An 18,509-nucleotide genomic window follows, 5' to 3' on the forward strand; every position below is an offset into this window, starting at 1 on the left:
AACACAAAACAGAACAAATCATCATCCCGTCATTAAACACCAGACCATCACCATGGCGACGGCTGACACTCATCCTCCCCTCTCACCTCCTGAGGTGTCTATCGTCTCGGTTACATCCTCTGGAAACAAAAGTAAACAAGAAAGTCAGAATCCAAACCTCCACCAAGGCCAAACATTTCTCCAAGTCACCATAACCTGTGTTTGACTTTCACAATCTGACCCCTTGACCTTATAAACCTCCCCATAGACACGTTTAGAGAGAGAGAGAGAGAGAGAGAGAGAAACAGAAACAGAGAGCGACATGTGACTGACCATGAGGATGTCCACTGTCTCCTCCTGGATCATCTGTAGTACAAACACATTGTTATATGTTTGAATCTATTATATCTGACATGTGACACTTCAGCTTGATCTGATATAACAGCAACAAACGCTCAGCTTTAGCTAGAGCGTACACACACACACACACACAGAGTGCACACACAAACACACACACACAGAGTGCACACACACACACACACACACACACACACACACATACGTCTAACTGTGTTGCACTAACCTGGTACAAAGTCTTCATCCACCAAAGCTGGGAGAGGGACTGCAGCTTAAAACACACACACACACACACACACACACACACACGTAAAGTGTAATGAAGGTGTACAACAAAGAATTCACAAAACATTTGTATGCTGAACACATTGAGGTCACTTTGTCCACCAAGCTGCAGGCTGTGGTCCTGTTTAATGGAGTCAAAGATGAAAACACCACAACAGAGATGAAGAGGATCCAGCACTGTGTCACACACACACAGCAGCCCCATGATGACCTATGACCCAATAACAGCAGAGATGACTCTTATAGTTTGGTGATTGGGTTAGATTGATTGTGCAGCACTACATGTTGAGCAGAACATTGGTGGAGGTATGAATGAAGCCTTCCTCAGTCTGATGTATGCAGAGCATGCAGGGTTAACACAGTGTGAACACATGCAGGAGCTTTTCAGTCAGACTGAAGGAAGAAAGGACCAACCTTGGATTTCAGACTCCACATCCTGAGAGCCATAGACTGGTACGCAGACAGACAGACAGACAGACAGACAGACAGACAGACAGACAGACAGACAGACAGACAGACAGACGCAAAGCCATTAACACTGATGACATCATCCTCAGAGGCATTCAGCTGATCTCAGACAGTGATTCTGTTCCTCAGTGCCTTCATGCATTAATGTCACAGATGAAGAAAGCTCATACTTCTGACTGTAATGGTGGACATGTCTTTCTATGGTGGACATGTCTTTCTATGGTGGACATGTCTTTCTATGGTGGACATGTCTTTCTATGGTGGACATGTCTTTCTATGGTGGACATGTCTTTCTATGGTGGACATGTCTTTCTATGGTAGCTGTTGGTGGACATGTGTGTTGTGGCAGTGTGATGGAGGCTCAAACAGGAAGGAGCAGAGGTTAACCACTAAAGCCTGCGTGCAGCTGCTTCCTGTTTTCTTAAAGGGTCTTAACATGAGTGACCACAAAAACAAAACAATTAAAACCAGACGATTCGGGGGACTTCCAGGTTCTCTGGAATAAAGCCCACAACCCAAACTGTCCACTGAGCAAATGGAAGGGATAGGGTGGGGGATAGTTACTGTCCTTATCTCTCCCTGCTGCCCCCTGTTGGAAGGAGCTCTGTAGAAGGTTTAGCAGAGCACCAGGCTGCTCTCACCCAGGAACAGAGCGTGACAGAGATGCAGAGCAGTAAACAGAGCTGAAGGGCCAGTCCCCTCTGGACCAGGCTGCTTGGAACCAGCAGCTTCCCCAGTAAAGGTCAAAGGTCACGTGGACATAAACACTTAACATCTAAAAAAGACTTCCTGTAAACACATCTGAGCTGAACCAGGTATTATATGAGATGCTGACTGCTGTAATGAGCTCGATAGAACAGGAGATATGCAGACCAGACCAGAGTTGATTTTCTCTTCTAATGCTCCAGTTGGTCATTGATTCTTTATCCACTTCTATAATTCATCCTCTGGCCATAAAGAGATGTGTCTGATGGTATAAATGTACATTAGAAAAGAGAGAACTTCAGTATTTTATTGGAACACACAAACCTGCTGCATCCTCAGTCAGTGAGTCAGAGGAAGTGACCTCTCCTGACTCCGCCCTCTGATCTGCAGCTTGTTCTTTGGTGGTTTCAGCCTCTGGCTCGTGCTGATTGGTCGGTTCATCATCTGCCACATCAGCACAGGTGAGAAATAAAACATTGAAACAAATGGAGGAGGATATACTGCACTGTTTTAGATCATAGACACCAAATCCGATTTGTTCAGCGTTCAAAGTTCCTCTCAGGTCCCTGATGTTTTGTTGTAGGCTGTAGCATGTTTGGAGATGAAATCTGACCCATCTGGGGCCTTAGGGTGATCAGCAGGGCGGGGCTGGGTGCTGCTTGCTTGGCCTTTGTTGTTGTGACACAGATTTTCCGCTGCATTGATCCGTTTTGTATGGAGGCGACTCCCTCAAGTCTGCTGACGCCACATCTCAGGTCTCAGCTCACCAACAAAAGACGTCTGACCCGGTGGACTAAATAGCTGAATGGACCCTTTAGTCTGCATTTTGCCACTACAGGCTCAGATAAGGTTGGCTGTCATTTGACCTGATTGTAGCTCTATTCACTACAAAGCCATGGTGTGTTTGGGCTCTTACAGTTTGAGAACTCACACAAGCTGTTTTCCAAAATTCATAATCAGATTTCTTACAATTCCTGGTAAACCTCTCTGAACGTCTGAGCACAGTCCAGCTTTGTGTTGATGCTGACATGTGGCTCTGAATAGAATCGTGCAAGAATGTATTGAAAGCAACAGACAGAACTAGCTGTATGATTTGCTCAGTGTGTGTGTGTGTGTGTGTGTCCTCACCTGCTCTCTCCTCAGATGAAACTCCCTGAGTTGGGTGGTCCGCCTCTTTCAGTCCTGTTTATTGGTTCAAAGTTTGAGAGGAAAAATCATCAGACACCATGATGGTCTAACAGAGGTCAAAGGTTACTTCAGTGCTGTCTGTCCTCTACTGTTTGAGTCTGAATACTTTGTTACATTGGTAATCCAGAACAAAATGACCCTTCATATGTTGGCCCACAGTGGTTTAGTAGCTTTTTATACTCAAGTACTAAATGTTGCGTAACTTGCGTGACACAGCGCTACTGCATACATACATGAATGATGACTCTCTCTCTCCCTCTCTCTGTCTCTCCCTCTCTCATTTATCTTATTCTACTTTTTCCTTCCCTCCATCTCTTCCTAATTACCTGTCTGTTGTATCTGTCTGCAGTTATGGATTTGTGCTCCATGGAAGAACTTGTCCATTTGTGTTACCAGTCAACCTGATGGTGGCGCTAAAATAACCACTGTGTTTTGAGCCGTAAGTCACAGCATCAAAACTCCTTCTTAGACATGGGTGTTGGTCATGTTTGGTGTTCAGCAGCTGTGGCGCTCTCACCACTAGATGGTGCTGTTTGTTATATTACATGCTTTGTACCAAAGTCATGGTTGGGGTCTGTAACCTTTTCTTCTTCATACCAAGAAGGACAAACATGACACCAGGTGATTCCATATTTATTATTAGACAGACTAATCCTCACTTTGAAAGAAATAAAAGACTAAGAAAAGCAAAAACTACACAAAGCCAACGTGGATAAAAATGTCCATCAGCACAGATGATAAAGGACGAGGACACGAGGACACGAGGACACGAGGACCATCTTATTCACCTTTATACTCTATGGACCACATTAGAAAATATATGAATGCCACTGGGTTGCAGAGAGGTTTCTGTTAAGAAGTAACGCACATGATAAGATTCAGGTCAAGTGTTTCATCCAGACAGACATCAGAACACAGACATGAAGTGGTAAAGCTTTTAGGACTGACTGACTTTAAAGCCAAGCAGACACTGGACCAATCACACACACTTCCACTCCATGGGTGTGACCTTTACAGGGTCTGCTTAGGTTAACAGTCAGCTGTCTGGAGGTTTTACAGGACAATTCCAACGTATTTCCTGTTTCATTTTGATTTGTGTTACCTATGCTAACCTAGCCACATGTTTGCGTTAGCAGGATAACTCAAATCAGGTCATCATGTTAACTTCATTCTGTAAAGAGGTGGGCCATGGGCTGAGACGAATTAAGAAGAGGAGCTGAATCATTGTTTTAAAGTAATTGCATTTCTTAACCTTATTTTTGTCCATAGACAACCATTCAGAATGTTTGTCCCGTGTTAATACTGGCTTACCACTAGATGGCAGCAGAGAATAAGGATGGTACAGCCATTCAAATGCTGATTTTGACAGCAACAGCAATTAGAGAGAACTGTTTGGCCTTGGTGGAGGTTTGCACTGACTGAGGGCTTTTTTTGCTTGTGTACACGAGATGGTGAAACAGCAACCAGGGCTGGACTGATTAGATGTGATCCCTGGACCGTAGTGTGGTCTTGTTACAGGCACTGTGCAACTTTGTTAGCTCATTCTCTGGGTGCACAAGAGACCTGGAAAAGACTTAATACTGCTCATTAAAAAAGAATCTGCCATAAAATAAATACATTTGAAAAATATCTCCTCAGTCATTACTGATCCTGTGACCTGCACACAAAGGAGTGACTTCCTGTCCCATTTTGCGGCGGTGCAGTACACGGCACATCTGACTCAATGAGTTTACTGTAGAAGGATTTCAGCCTCAAAGCTCTGAAACCCTGAAATGTGATGAAACACAATAGAGGAACGTTCAGATGTCATCCAAATCTGTTGAACCCGTCTTACTTGGTCTGACACCTGTGAGTGGACTACAGGCGCCACCCAACACCCAGAGGACCTCGTCATTCTCAGGTTTGGACGAATATGGACAGACCAGAGCCTAAAAATGTAGGAAAGTCAAGTACTCCAAGGATTTGTTGACTTCCTGTGTGTAGAGGACATTTGGACTGCAGCCTCAGAGAAGGTCCGGGTCTACAATAACATATTTAAGAAGGCAGACATCTGCCATGTCTCCTGAAACTCTCACCAGCCACTCACAGTTCTCGCACAGTCAGTGACATCATCTCAATGCTTGACCATCACTTCCTGGGCTGAAACGCGTTCTGTTTCCCTTCCTGTCCTCTCCTTCCTTCTCTTCCTCCATCTGCTCTCTCCTTCACTATTTTCTTCTGGTCTATCATCACAGTCTTTCGTTCTCTCTCTTTGGCCAGTCGTCCTGCCTCCATCTTCTCCTTTACACTCTTCTCTCTCTCTAACTTTTCTCTGGTGGCTCTCTCTTTTTCCACTCTTTCTTTGGCCAATCTCTCCATCTCCGAATCCTTCTCCATCCTTTCTTTCTCTCGGGCTACATGCTCCCTCTCTTCCCTAGGAGCTTGCTCTCTTTCAGTTCTCTTTTTCTGCGGTCTTTCTTTTTCTACTCTCTCCATCTCGTGAACAGTTCTCTCTCTAGCGACTCGTTCTCTCTCTCTAGCTAGTCTTTCTTTGTCTCGTCTCTCCCTCTCCACTCTCTCTTTTTCCTTAGCAATGCTTTCTTTTTCCATCCTCTCCCTTTCTTCTCTGGCCTTTTCTTTCTCTAATCTCTCCTTCTCCTGGGTGATTCTCTCTCTTTCTCTAGCGACGCGGCCTCTCTCTATCCTTTCTTTCTCTTCTTTCTCTCTTGCTGCTCTCTCCTTTGCTGCTTTCTCCCTCTCTCTATCTAGCCTTTCTTTCTCCACCTTCTCTTTGGCAATTCTTTCTTTCTCAAGTCTCTCTCTCTCCGCCTTTTCTCTCTCAATCCTCACCTTCTCTCTCTCTGCCTTCTCTTTCTCTGCCTTCTCTCTCTCTGCCTTCTCTCTCTCTGCCTTCTCTCTCTCCCTCTCCGCCTTCTCTCTCTCCGCCTTCTCTTTCTCTGCCTTCTCTCTCTCTGCCTTCTCTCTCTCCATCCTCTCCGCCTTCTCTCTATCTGCCTTCTCTCTCTCCCTCTCCGCCTTCTCTTTCTCTGCCTTCTCTCTCTCCATCCTCTCCGCCTTCTCTCTATCTGCCTTCTCTCTCTCCATCCTCTCCTTCTCTGCCTTCTCTCTCTCCGCCTTCTCTCTATCTGCCTTCTCTCTCTCCATCCTCTCCTTCTCCGCCTTCTCTCTCTCTGCCTTCTCTCTCTCCATCCTCTCCTTCTCCGCCTTCTCTCTCTCTGCCATCTCTCTCTCCATCCTCTCCTTCTCCGCCTTCTCTCTCTCTGCCTTCTCTCTCTCCATCCTCTCCGCCTTCTCTCTATCTGCCTTCTCTCTCTCCCTCTCCGCCTTCTCTTTCTCTGCCTTCTCTCTCTCCATCCTCTCCGCCTTCTCTCTATCTGCCTTCTCTCTCTCCATCCTCTCCTTCTCTGCCTTCTCTCTCTCCGCCTTCTCTCTCTCTGCCTTCTCTCTCTCCATCCTCTCCTTCTCCGCCTTCTCTCTCTCTACCTTCCCTCTCTCCATCCTCTCCTTTTCAACCTTCTCTCTCTCCATCCTCTCCTTCTCTGCCTTCTCTCTCTCTGCCTTCTCTCTCTCCATCCTCTCCTTCTCCGCCTTCTCTCTCTCCATCCTCTCCTTTTCCGCCTTCTCTCTCTCCATCATCTCCTTTTCCATCTTCTCTCTCTCCGTCCTCTCCATCTCCGCCATCTCTCTCTGTGCCTTGTCTCTCTCCGCCTTCTCTCTCTCTGCCTTGTCTCTCTCCGCCTTCTCCCTCTCTTCCTTCTCTCTCTCCATCCTCTCCTTCACTGCCTTCTCTCTCTCTTCCTTTTCCACCTTCTCTCTCTCCATGATCTCCTTCTTCGCCTTCTCTCTCTCCATCTCTTCCTTCTCTTTCTCCATCCTCTCCCGTCTGCCCTTCTCCTCCTTCTCTCTCTCCATCCTCTCCTCTCGCAGCTTCTCCTGGGCGTCCTCCAGTCTCTTCATCTTCAGCATCCAGGCCACCTCCCTCTCCTCCTCCTCCTCAGCGAGGAAGGATCTGATCTCAGCCATGGCGATGTGAGCGATCCTCCTGGCCTCCATCTTTTCAGAAATGATCCTCAGTTCATCTCGCAGAGCTGAGTGTAGCTTTAGAGCGACACCTTGGACCGGGTGCTCTGAGGGTTCCAGGTTTGGAGGTAAAGGTGTGTCACATAACAAATCTCTCCTCCAATCATCAGCAGCCATTAGTTAATGTAATGACACAGCAACCAATCAGGTGTTAGGACAGCAGCCTGACAGGCGTCACATTCAGTTTAGAGTCTATGGAGCAACGCAGAGGAAGAGCAAAGTATTGCCTTCCTTTACAACGTGTCAGTATTCTATAGATCTACTGGGCTCAGGGTCCAGTACTTTGGGACGCATTCTCTCTGGCAGTTGCATCCTCTGGTCAAGCATCATTTTTCTTTTTCTTCCTGTTTTTATCACCCAGATCTACTGTGTATGACAACACACACACACACACACACACACACACACACACACAGCTGCACTACAGTGCATAAATCCAACCACATGCAGCTCCTATCCAGGCTTTTTACTAAGAGGACCCAAAGTCCTCATGTCAGTACACTGACGCCATCTCTTACAAGTTAGTAAGATGTTCAAAGTGACGTCTGAGTTGAGTGGCGTCTGACGGTGCCTCCAGTGTATGAGTGTTGTACGGGTCAATGTCAAGTCAAGTCCATTTGATCTGTATCGTCCAATATCACACACACACAATGTGTCAAAGAGCTTTACAGAGCCACAACATCAAATGTGAGGAACATGTAAAGTGTTTTTGTATCTAAGTGCAGTCGGTTTACAGCAAATCAATCAAGCAGTGAAGCCAAACCCATCACACATTAGTGCTGAGTCACTACAGGGCAAACAGAGCCATCTGTTTACCTTTACTTTGCTTCTTCAACTTTTTCTTCTCTTCTAGAAGGTTTAGAAACAGATAAGATCAGATTACGAGGAGAGAGAGAGAGAGAGAGGGAAAGAGAGAGAGAGAGAGAGAGAGAGAGAGACACACACACACACACACACACACACACACAGCCGAGTGAGTAAGAGATGAAATCATCCTGTTTGAGGAGAGAGTCATCGATCAGCTAATAATTAGTCTGAACTAAACACAACATGTGCCTTCTCCGTTCAGGCAGGAGACCACAGAGAAGAAGAGAACAGAGAACAGAGCAGGAAACGGTTTATAGATGTGAAGAACAGCAGCTTACAGGTTCAAATGATGAAAATGTTACAGGCAGGCAGAGTGAGCGCTAACATCAACACACTACTATTGTTAGACTATTTTAGAGTTCAAACTGTTCTTTATTTGTATCTCTCTCTATTCTGATTGGTCAATCATGGCATTCTTGATAACGGACCAATCACATGAACGTGGCCAGCATTCCTAGCTAGCTTACATTTCTAGCATTGATGCTACAAACTAGCACCCACGACAGCTCTCCTGAAAACGTGTATTATACGAGATGCTGACTGCCAGAATGCACTCAGTAGAACAAGAAATACTGTATGTGGACAGTGTCAAAGTAGACCCCCCCCCTTCCCGTGTTTAATGTCTGCATGAACATTTGCGATGCTTTGAAAGCACGCAGTCATACACACAACACATGTAGTTTATGATGTTGGACTTATTAAACTGCAGTCACCAAGCCTTAGTTTTGAATCAAGCAACACTTTTAGCCGACAAATATTCAAATACTCGGGGTCCAAGATCTTTTTTTGAAAAATTCAAAGTCAAACTATAAACAAAGTCATAACTCAAGACTTTTGTTTTTAAAGAAAAGGGTATTTTGAAGGAGCCGCAAAGTTCTCTGATCCCAGATCTTTAAATGTTTCAGCCTTTACCCCACAGTGGAACCCAAACTGCAGTCCTCTACCAGGTCCTCTGAAATACCTCACACTGGACTGAGCTACTTCCTCCTCTGATGCTCATTAGTGGGTTGCAGGACCAGGGAGCCTTTTTACTGGCTGCACTTCAGCTTCCTGGCCTCCTATTGGTTCTGGAAGTCCAGAATGACCCCTCTGACCTCCACGTCACCTGAGGAGGTCCCCCCGCTGTCTTCCTCCTCCTCCTCCTCTTCCTTTGCCACCGCTGCTGAAGCCTGCCTGTCTTTCTCCCTCTCCTCTTCCTCGCCCTTCTCTACGGGTGATGACACTACGTCATACAGGAAGGTGAAGAAGCCATAGATCCAATCAGATCCCTCCTCAGCTAAAATATCAAGAACTTCCTCTAGCGAATCAGCATTTGCACTATCACCGCCATCTTTGGTGAGGCCTGACGGAAGAGAGAGAAAGGGAGGGAGCGGAGAGAAACAATGCGGCAGGAGATGAGGAAGAGGAAAAGAAGAAACAAATGGAGGTGGAACAACAGGAGCAGATTGGAGAAAAGTAATGATGAATGAAAGCAAAGGAAAGGAAAGGAGGGAGGAGAAAAGTGAGAAAAGTGAAACAAACGTTTACAAGAAAGGAAAGGTGGAAGAAAAAGCCAAGAGATGGAGGAAGAAGGGAAGGAAGGAAGGACGGAAGGAAGGAAGAAGAAACTGCAGACAAATGGAGGATAAATTAAAGGATGATGATGGTGGAAGAGAGAGAAGGAGTTAAAGAGGTTGCAGAGAACCACAGTCAACATTCTGTCTGAAAGACTGGAAATACGCCCCCTAGTGCCCGAGTGCTGGAAACATGCTGGGCTTTGACTACAGAGCACGACGTGTGTGTGTGTGTGTGTGTGTGTGTGTGTGTGTGTGTGTGTGTGTGTGTGTGTGTGTGTGTGTGTGTGGACTATACGGGACCTTACAGAGGAACACACAGGGCTCAGAGGTGAAGATGATGAAGTTTGTAGACTTGAACTTGTTATCTGAATGAATTCTCAGGAGTTATCTCCATGTATTGATTGACAGACTAAAATGTCACACACAGTATTTTCAAAAGTGTAACGTTCAAACCCAGAACACTGTTTGCAAAAAATCCCACAATGCAATGCAGCTTTGAGCCAAGTAAACCAACACACTTATCAAGGTGCAGTGACTTTGATGCCAGTTCTGTATTTATACTTTCTAATGTTTACTAAAGGTCATAGGAAACTCTGGAATGATTTCAATTTCAAAAGAGGAGGAACCAGTACCGCCCCCTCCTGCTGGACTATTCAAGCACACCAGTCCAACATGACTGTCTGGTCTCTTGTTCTTCCAGAAGTATGCAGAAGGCAGAGCTATGATGGTGACTTCCTGCTCAGGGGCACAGTGACATGTTACTGCTCAGTCCTTTAGAAGAGTCACACAACACGCCACACAAAGAAAACATTTAGGCAGCCAGATAACTGAGTCAAAGTTAAGTGTTTGTAAGAGAGAGAGAGAGACGCCTGGAGGACTTCAGATACTTCCTGCATGTCTGAATGGCTTTAATGTTGACATTCATGTTGCTGAATGTGTTTGTAGGCCATCACACACACTGGAGGAAGTATCAGCTCCACGTAATGCGGCTTTATGAGCTCGGTGTGTGTGTGTGTGTGTGTGTGTGTGTGTGTGTGTGTGTGCAGCCTCTCTCTCTCACACACACACACACACACACACACACACACACACACACACACACACACACAAACTATAAAAACAACAACTTGCCGAGCAGAACTTTAGCATCCTCCACATCAAAGTCTCCGTCTCCATCTGTGTCGTAGGCTGTCAGTTTACCTGCAGGAGGAAGAGGAGGAAGAGGAAGGCTGAGTGACACACGCCAAGTTACTTCATTACATCAACTTTATTTATATAGAACCAAATCAACAACCGTTGATGAACTGTTGAAAGCTGCTGTTCCATTGTCCCTGAACACATCTTCCATGTTCTAACCCTCATCAGCTCGACTCTATGAGCTGGGCTGAGCTTTAACATAGGGAAGGGATGAATGATTGAAGATGAAGATGAAGGTGATGATGATTTACCGACACTTGGCCTCATGGTCACTCAGTCTGATGACCTTTAAGCTTCTGTTTGATTCACTGACTAAGAGATCGACTGTTTGGAGTCCATTCAGAAGGGATTCATACACTGTAGCATAAATACACCTTGTGTCTCCGTGGTTACCTAGGACATGAGATGTGATCAAGTGAAGGAGAGAAGAAGATGGTTCACGTTGAGCTGACTCATGTTTGTCTGAATGCTCTCAGTAGAACATGATGAGGCTCATTTCTCTGTTAGAGCCCTGAGATGGTGAAGAGCTGCTCATCTTCATCACCAAACACTCGTGAACTCTGTCTGCTTTGTCTAAAGGTGTGTGACAGTGGAAAGACGGCCGCTCTGAGGCAACATCATATACATCATGACATCATTCACAGGGGTCAGGTCATGTTACCTTGGAGAACTTCAGAAAAGTTCATACGGAACTCCTGAGCTCTGGCTGCATGACGAGAAGAGAGAAGAAGAGAGAGGAGACAGGAGAGGAAAAGGGCAGGTGAGAAAAATACACACACACACACACACACACACACACAGTTTCTGTTTTCTGCTAACTGCAGTGTGTGGTGTGTGTGGTCAGTGACCTTCAGGAGTTCACACCCACCTACATTTAGAGTGTGAGGCAGTTGACAGAGTCTCGTGTGTGCAGATCAGACACACATCTTCTCTTCAACAGGATAAAGAAGCTTTACTATACTGTCAGTCTGCATAAACTAGCTGCGCTCACTTAAATGTCATTAGTGAGAGACGGAGGCCTAATCAGAGGACTGTTGGGCCTTGGTAGAGGTATGAACTTCATTTACATTTGTCTGCATTATTGCCATGAGCGACAACCGAGCATCTTAAGATAACTAAACCTTTTGTAGAACTTCCCTGAAAGAGAAACCAACAGAGGCCTTGAGGTTCTCTAACATCTGTCTGCTCTCTAACATCTGTCTGCTCTCTAACACCTGTCTGCTCTAACATCTGTCTGCTCTCTAACATCTGTCTGCTCTCTAACATCTGTCTGCTCTCTAACATCTGTCTGCTCTCTAACATCTGTCTGCTCTTTAACATCTGTCTGCTCTCTAACATCTGTCTGCTCTCTAACATCTGTCTGCTCTCTAACATCTGTCTGCTCTCTAACATCTGTCTGCTCTCTAACATCTGTCTGCTCTCTAATGTTGGCACTTACCTATCACATTGTCGTAGTCCACAATGTCGAAGTAAACCACGGCAACCGAGCACCAGACTCCCAGTAGGGCCAGGACCACAAACCAGCTCAACATGGAGGATTTAGGAACCCCACCTCCTCCTCCTTCTCCTCCCTCTGTCCTCTTTCCATTCTTGCTCTCCACTGGAGGCTTCACCTCTGCAGGGGAAAGACACAGAGGGAAGGAACAGATGAACATGAATGAAGAGGAGGATAAAGGAATGAGTCAGTGCAGTACAGAGTCACAGATGAGAGGAGACCTACAGACCTACAGACCTACAGGCCTACAGACCTACAGACCTACAGGCCTACAGACCTACAGGCCTACAGGCCTACAGACCTACAGACCTACAGACCTACAGACCTACAGACCTACAGACCTACAGGCCTACAGACCTACAGGCCTACAGACCTACAGACCTACAGACCTACAGACCTACAGACCCTAAACATTTCAGCTCCTCCAGCTTCTGCTGGCTGGAGACCAAACACCTGTGATTGGTCAGACACCAAAAACCTTTTGAAAGCACCACAACAGAGATGAGGAGGATCCAGCACAGTGTACCACACACACACACACACACACACACACACACACACTATCCATTTCATGTTTCTTTAGAGTGAACTGACTCTAGTGTCAGAAAAGACAAGATGGCTGCAGCGGCCCCAGAATAGAGTGAGAGACATAAGAGTCAACGTGACCCTGAGACGGACAGACAGACAGACAGACAGACAGGACAGCTGCTCCTCCTCACCACCAACACTGACACACACTGAGGTCACCATGAAGATGAGGAAGATGATGATGCAAACGCAGCAGAACACATCAGAGCTTTGACAGACGCTTATGGATCCATGAACACGAGCATCTACAGACATGCTGACCTCTGACCCTATGATGTCATGGATCTCTATCCTATAGTGACTTGTGGCTCCGTCCCCGGGTTCATGTGAGCGCTCCGTGAAGGAAGGAGGCGTAGTGGGCGGAGCTTCACAGCGTGGGCGGGTGGAGACTGTTTCACTCATTTCATTTTGGGGATATCTTTAATATTAGTTTGAACTTCTTGGAAGCCTCATCTGACCCTAGAGGAGACCCAGGGAGCTCTGCTTGTGTGCAGCTCTGTGCTCATGATGTTCATGCTCTCCTCTTCCTCACCAAGCAGAGCTGGACACACTCATAGGAGCAATGCTCTCACCATGCAGATCCAAACCAAGCTGAAGCACTCCATGCCACCTCCTACCTGTCTCCAGGGCCACTGGCTGAGCCTCCTCCTTACTCCTCCTCACCTCCTGCTCCACACTGAGGCCTCCACACTGAGCTGAACCAGGACAGACAAGAATGAAGGCCAAAACTCAGGGAGCAGAACATGATTCCTGTGCTGGTCCTACCTGTCTCCTCCTGGACCACAGGTTGCACCTCCTCCTCTATCACTGACTCCTCCTCCTCATATATCTCTTCTTCAGTAAACAACTCCTCTACACGGCTGGAGGAGGGTAGGGGGGAGGAAGAGGAGGCACCATAGTGGCGGTGGCACTGCATGAGTGTCAAACCTCACAGATGAACCCAAACACAGGGCCGGGTCAGGCTGAAGCGGGCCGAACCCAACGCCACAGAACTACAGCACCGATCAAAGAGAATGAGAGCTGGTGAAGAGGAGGGTAGATCCTTCAAAAGCAAACCAGCAGAGGAAAGGATGAGAAGCAGAAACGACTCACAGCTTGAGAGAGAAGAAAACAAAAAACAACTCTGTTTGATCATCCAAACTGAGAAACACTGAGAGCAAATGATCAGAGTGTGGAGCAGAGAGAGAATGAAGAGAGCAGAGGGAGGTGACTCCTCCTCTTCCTCCCTCCCAGCTGTTTAACAGGCTGATGGTTGACCTGAACCTGAGCCACTCTATTATTAGAGCTGACAACACCAGGGGCACTGTGTGTGTGTGTGTGTGTGTGTGTGTGTGTGTGTGTGTGTGTGTGTGTGTGTGTGTGTGTGTGTGTGTGTGTGTGTGTTAGATGCCAGCACGGACAGAACAGTCCACCAAATAACCTTGACACTTGTTTGATCACACAACTCTCTCTCTCTGTCTGTATGTCCCACTCTCTCAACTGACAGACAGACAGACAGACAGACAGACAGACAGAGGCTGTAACGAGTCAGTGTCACGTGATTGACGCTGAGTTCAAACATGCAAACAGCACATTTACATTCAGCACAATAACATGTCCATAGTTTATTTAGCAGCTTTGAGCTCACGTTAGCAGCTACATGAGCTCCAGCTTGGTGCCACTTAAAGCGAAGATGCATTTAAATGCGTCACGAACATAAAGCGCTGCACTTCATCGTACAGCCTTCGGGATGTTGCGAAAGTTAGCAAACATGCTAACATGCTGAAGCAGAAACCGCTCAGGGTCCCAACTGTTCCACTTTGAGCCTCTGAGAGGAAACGTTCATCCTAACAAACACTGCGGGAGAGAGGGAAGCTATCTAAGGCAGCTCATCTACAATGCGACGCTCCTTCCAACGCGTTAAATAGATGTGATAAAGAACAATCTGGAGTTTGATGCTCGCTCATGCTCGGTTTGGCCTGAAGGGGACAACAACAACACAAAGCTCAGGTTTGTGTCGCTTCTTGTGTTTATGTGTTCGTCGTTCTCGTCTCAAAGATTCCTTTATGTCTTCGTTTGTATCCAACTTCAATCTTAAATGAGCTGAAAAGCAAACAAACCCAAACCAATCGGAGCTTTAGAAGCTAAGCTAGCAGGCGCCGCAGACTGACCTCTTCTGCCCGGGGCTTTGGGGCTCTTTCTCTGGGTCATGGCTGCGCTCGTTCACGGATGCTGGATGCAGATGTTTGAGACAGCGTGTTCCTCCTGCAGCGGCAGAGCTCCGGCCTCATCTGATGGACGGCCGCTCCTCTTGGATACCAGCAAAGCCAAAGCCCTTGGTAACCGTGACAACATGAGATTGGCGTGGAATCGCACCAATCACAATTGAAGGATGGACTCGAGGGCGGCCATACTCTGAGCCTAAGCAATCATATTGTTGTAAGGCATCACAGCCCCGCCCCTGTTTTTGGAAAGGAGCAAAAACGTGGCAGAAGAGGAATCGGAGTCTGAAACAGCTGGGCGGGACTGAAACACACGCAGAAGAAAGAAGAGAAGCGATCGAAAGACAACCACGAGACTGGAAAACACGAAGAAGAACGAAGAGAACCAATCAGAGAACAATGAGTCATAGACTGCAACACACGAAGAAGAAAGAGAAGCGATCAAATGAGTTAAACCAGCACGTCTCATTTGTTGAAGTACCTACAATGAACACCAGGGGGAAACCTAAGCACGTTGATTCTTACTGCCGTTTAGTGTAAACAGAACATGACGCTGCTTTGTAATGACGTCACTTATCTGTACCGACTTTTGACTTCACGTGTCAGCTGCTGCTGGAGGTGAATTGTGTGCTGTAGTCACGGTAACATCCTGCTTTGCACTGGACAGGTCAAGGCTCAGACAACAAACATTTCAGTCTAGCAAACTTTATTAACATGAATTAAAGTGCAAATGTCTGTGGGTCTCTTGATGTTGACGTCTCTACGACACAGCGGGGATGAAGTACTGCAGGGACACGTCTTCATGCAGCAGAATCAGGTGGACCATCCTCTGATGGACCATATCTGAGGACGACAGGAGAGTGAGACACCGTGTCAGCTGCTCCAGTGTGAGACACATGAGGCACAGCGCCATCTAGTGGTGTGTGCTCTTACTGCACATGGCCTTGCTGGGGTTGACCTGCTGACCCATGAGGAACTGCTGCAGCTTCCTGATGTCCACAGTGACCTGGGACATGGACGCACCTCCAGCCTGAGAAACAGCCGCACCTGAGGAACCTGAGGAAGCAGGCGCACACACACTGAGCGACCTTTGACCTATGACAGACACTCAATAATTGAACTTCCTGTTCCTGCTCTTTATTTAGTGTTTGATATTCTCCTGCTGACAGATCGAGACCTCAAAGACCTTCAACCCTTCTCTTTTGTCTGTCCTGCTGGAGACACCAGGTCTCTTTCTCACCCCACGCAGGACATCCCAGCTCTTTGAAGTGTGTGGTGACAGACACCAGGTCCGTCTCAATCTTCAGGTTCATCTCTCCGTTCAGGTTTGCCTCCATCACCTGAGACCACAAATCCTTATAATCATCACCTGATGGTGGCGCTGTGAATTGTGACACATGGATGTTAAACTAACTGTGTGGATGAAGAGCTAAGGTCTCACATTCATTAACAAAGGCTGAAATTGAAATCCTGTTTTTGTAGGTGAACACCAGGTGGCAGCAGAGAGCATCACAACGCAGCAGAACTTACCAGGAAGTTGGACAGATTCTTCATCCTGTCCACCACATTCTTCATGGTCTTCAGAGGGGGCAGATAGATGCTGACCTGCCCAGAGACACAGAGACAGACAGAGACAGAGAGACAGACAGACACAGAGACAGGCCCAGACAGAGACAGACCGAGACAGAACGATAGACACAGAGAGACACAGAGAGACAGACAGACACAGAGACAGGCCCAGACAGAGACAGACCGAGACAGAACGAGAGACACAGAGAGACAGAGACAGACAGACACAGAGCGAAATTTACATTTGTAAATATAAAAAATAAATAAGTTGTCAACCAGACGTTTGCTGGCTTTATATTCTACAAGATAACATATGAAGATGTTTGATGATGTTTGAGCTAATAGTTCATTTCAACTCAAAATGGCTGTGAGAGGGCGATGACTCTTCCTCTTCCTCTCTGCAGTGACAGACAGGCTGAAGTGTGACTCACGTCAAAGTCGGGCACGCTGGGCTCTTTAAACTCGTGCCACAGTCTTCGGGGGATGACCTCCACAGGAACGTCGTGAGTGACGACCCGGCCGGTGCTGGACAGGGTGGGCTGGACGCACAGAGACGGGGACGTTAGCCTCACGTACAGCGACCTTCAGGTTACCTGTAGGGGCGGAGCCTCACCAGCTCGGCGGCGACGGTCAGACAGGGACAGTGTTTCTTTGTCAGCTTGACTTTGACACATTTAGCCATCTGGACCGTCTTCAGAGCGCGACACAGATTGTCAGGCATCACCTCCAGACAGATCTCATTGGCTTCTGAGGACACGCCCTCCATCTGATACTCATCAAAGAAATTCACCTGGAATTCACAGCAAAACATTTCAACCCTTTAATGCCATCATATCAATACTCTCTAATCCACTGATCGATCATGTGGCCTGAGCCCAGCTGGAGTATTGATGATCGGTTGCTGTGGAAACGTCTGATCCCAGTTTGTGTCACTCTGCTGCCACCTTGTGGAGGAGGACGTGAGCGCACACCGAGCCTGGAGGCTTTAAAGGCCACAAGGCGGCGCTGCTCCATGTTTATCACTTAACTCATTCACTCACCAAGTTCAGACATAATCCATAAAACATGTCGACCAGCTGTCTGTGAGTGTGTGGATGACGTCATGTGAGTGTGTGGATGACGTCACCTGTGACAGCTGGCACCACATGGCCGCTCCGCCGCTCGACGCTTTGCCCGACAGGACGAAGAACAGCTGGTCAGGAGTGAGACGCAGCACGCAGCTTTTGGTTAGCCGGGAGATGGAGCTGATGAGGCCTAACGGGAGAAACGGAGCGTGAAGAGGTCAGGGGTCACAGTGTAACCACGGCAACAAGCGCTCTACTTTAAAGCCAATGGAGCTACTGGACAGCTGTAATGACGCGTGACGTGCTGCTGTTTCTCCGTCCAAACACAACTTTATTCCTTCTTCTTTGTTCTTCTCGGTGGCTCACAACTTATCAACCAAAGGCCAGTTTGTACCGTTAGCGAACGTAGCACGAGCTGCGCCGCACGTTTACAAGCACACAAACGGCCAGGCTAACATGCTAACATGTTGACGTCAGTTTGGTTTTCGGAAACGGAAATCAAAATGACTTACGTGTGAAATGGTTCAAACAGGCGATGTCAACTATCTTTGCTCTAAACTTCATCTTCACTTGTTTGTTGTAAATTGTCCCGCAGTGTAGATTTAGTTGGACTGCACGCGCGTTGTTTTCAAATAGTCGCATCCGGTCCGCCCCGCTTTTCCAACGGAAACAACAACCGCCGTCGCTTCGTTCCACCGGGACGATCCAGAGCGTTTCCGGTGTGCTGTGTCGCTGCCCAATCGTGACCGGAAACCTGATTTGGACTCGTCCACGCCCAGCAGAGTATATAATTATATGTAAGCGTTATATTTACCGTTAATATTTAATACATGTTGTTGATGTAGTTCTATCGGTATGTCTCCGTTAATCATGGTTCAGGGTTAGAGATGGAGGGGGCGGGGCTTGTTCG

General features: G+C 47.2%; 3 protein-coding genes across 11 annotated transcripts in view; all 3 read right to left on the reverse strand.

Moving 5' to 3' along the window:
• LOC143016886 (aspartyl/asparaginyl beta-hydroxylase-like) overlaps window positions 1-15,078 on the reverse strand; it is a 21,520-nt gene extending 6,442 nt beyond the window's left edge. For 3 of the 8 annotated variants that reach the window (XM_076171439.1, XM_076171435.1, XM_076171433.1), the window contains exons 1-12: window positions 14,916-15,067; window positions 13,531-13,807; window positions 13,383-13,460; window positions 12,121-12,297; window positions 11,344-11,388; window positions 10,617-10,685; window positions 2,923-2,976; window positions 2,119-2,238; window positions 1,036-1,071; window positions 563-607; window positions 313-345; window positions 87-119 (exon numbers count right to left, since the gene is read on the reverse strand). In XM_076171439.1, the coding sequence (XP_076027554.1) occupies window positions 87-119; window positions 313-345; window positions 563-607; window positions 1,036-1,071; window positions 2,119-2,238; window positions 2,923-2,976; window positions 10,617-10,685; window positions 11,344-11,388; window positions 12,121-12,297; window positions 13,383-13,460; window positions 13,531-13,681 (841 nt within the window). In that variant the 5' untranslated portion in view covers window positions 13,682-13,807; window positions 14,916-15,067. Of the gene's footprint in view, window positions 1-86; window positions 120-312; window positions 346-562; window positions 608-1,035; window positions 1,072-2,118; window positions 2,239-2,922; window positions 2,977-10,616; window positions 10,686-11,343; window positions 11,389-12,120; window positions 12,298-13,382; window positions 13,461-13,530; window positions 13,808-14,915 lie in introns of all 8 variants that reach the window. The other 5 variants (XM_076171434.1, XM_076171438.1, XM_076171437.1 and 2 more) reach the window with 5 other exon arrangements.
• LOC143016887 (uncharacterized) lies at window positions 3,600-9,774 on the reverse strand. The gene has a single exon (XM_076171442.1). The coding sequence runs from the start codon at window positions 7,177-7,179 to the stop codon at window positions 5,110-5,112; it is 2,070 nt and encodes a 689-aa protein (XP_076027557.1). The 5' UTR covers window positions 7,180-9,774; the 3' UTR covers window positions 3,600-5,109.
• Window positions 15,079-15,655: 577 nt separating the features above from the next.
• On the reverse strand, window positions 15,656-18,509 carry hus1 (HUS1 checkpoint clamp component). Of its 2 annotated transcripts, none has more exons than XM_076171452.1 (8): window positions 18,112-18,509; window positions 17,662-17,789; window positions 17,149-17,325; window positions 16,967-17,074; window positions 16,497-16,571; window positions 16,153-16,306; window positions 15,900-15,989; window positions 15,656-15,809 (listed from the first exon to the last, which is right to left on the reverse strand). In XM_076171452.1, exons 1-8 carry the CDS (start codon window positions 18,239-18,241, stop codon window positions 15,727-15,729), a joined length of 945 nt encoding a protein of 314 aa, XP_076027567.1. In that variant the 5' UTR covers window positions 18,242-18,509; the 3' UTR covers window positions 15,656-15,726. The 2 variants fall into 2 exon arrangements, with proteins under 2 accessions (XP_076027567.1, XP_076027566.1); XM_076171451.1 differs by having other exon boundaries at window positions 15,900-16,022; window positions 16,207-16,306; window positions 18,112-18,504.

Source organism: Genypterus blacodes, unplaced genomic scaffold (genome assembly GCF_046128005.1).
Source record: "Genypterus blacodes isolate CSIRO-AG114 ecotype Tasmania unplaced genomic scaffold, CSIRO-AGI_Gbla_v1 ptg000250l_1, whole genome shotgun sequence".
Taxonomy (NCBI): domain Eukaryota; kingdom Metazoa; phylum Chordata; class Actinopteri; order Ophidiiformes; family Ophidiidae; genus Genypterus; species Genypterus blacodes.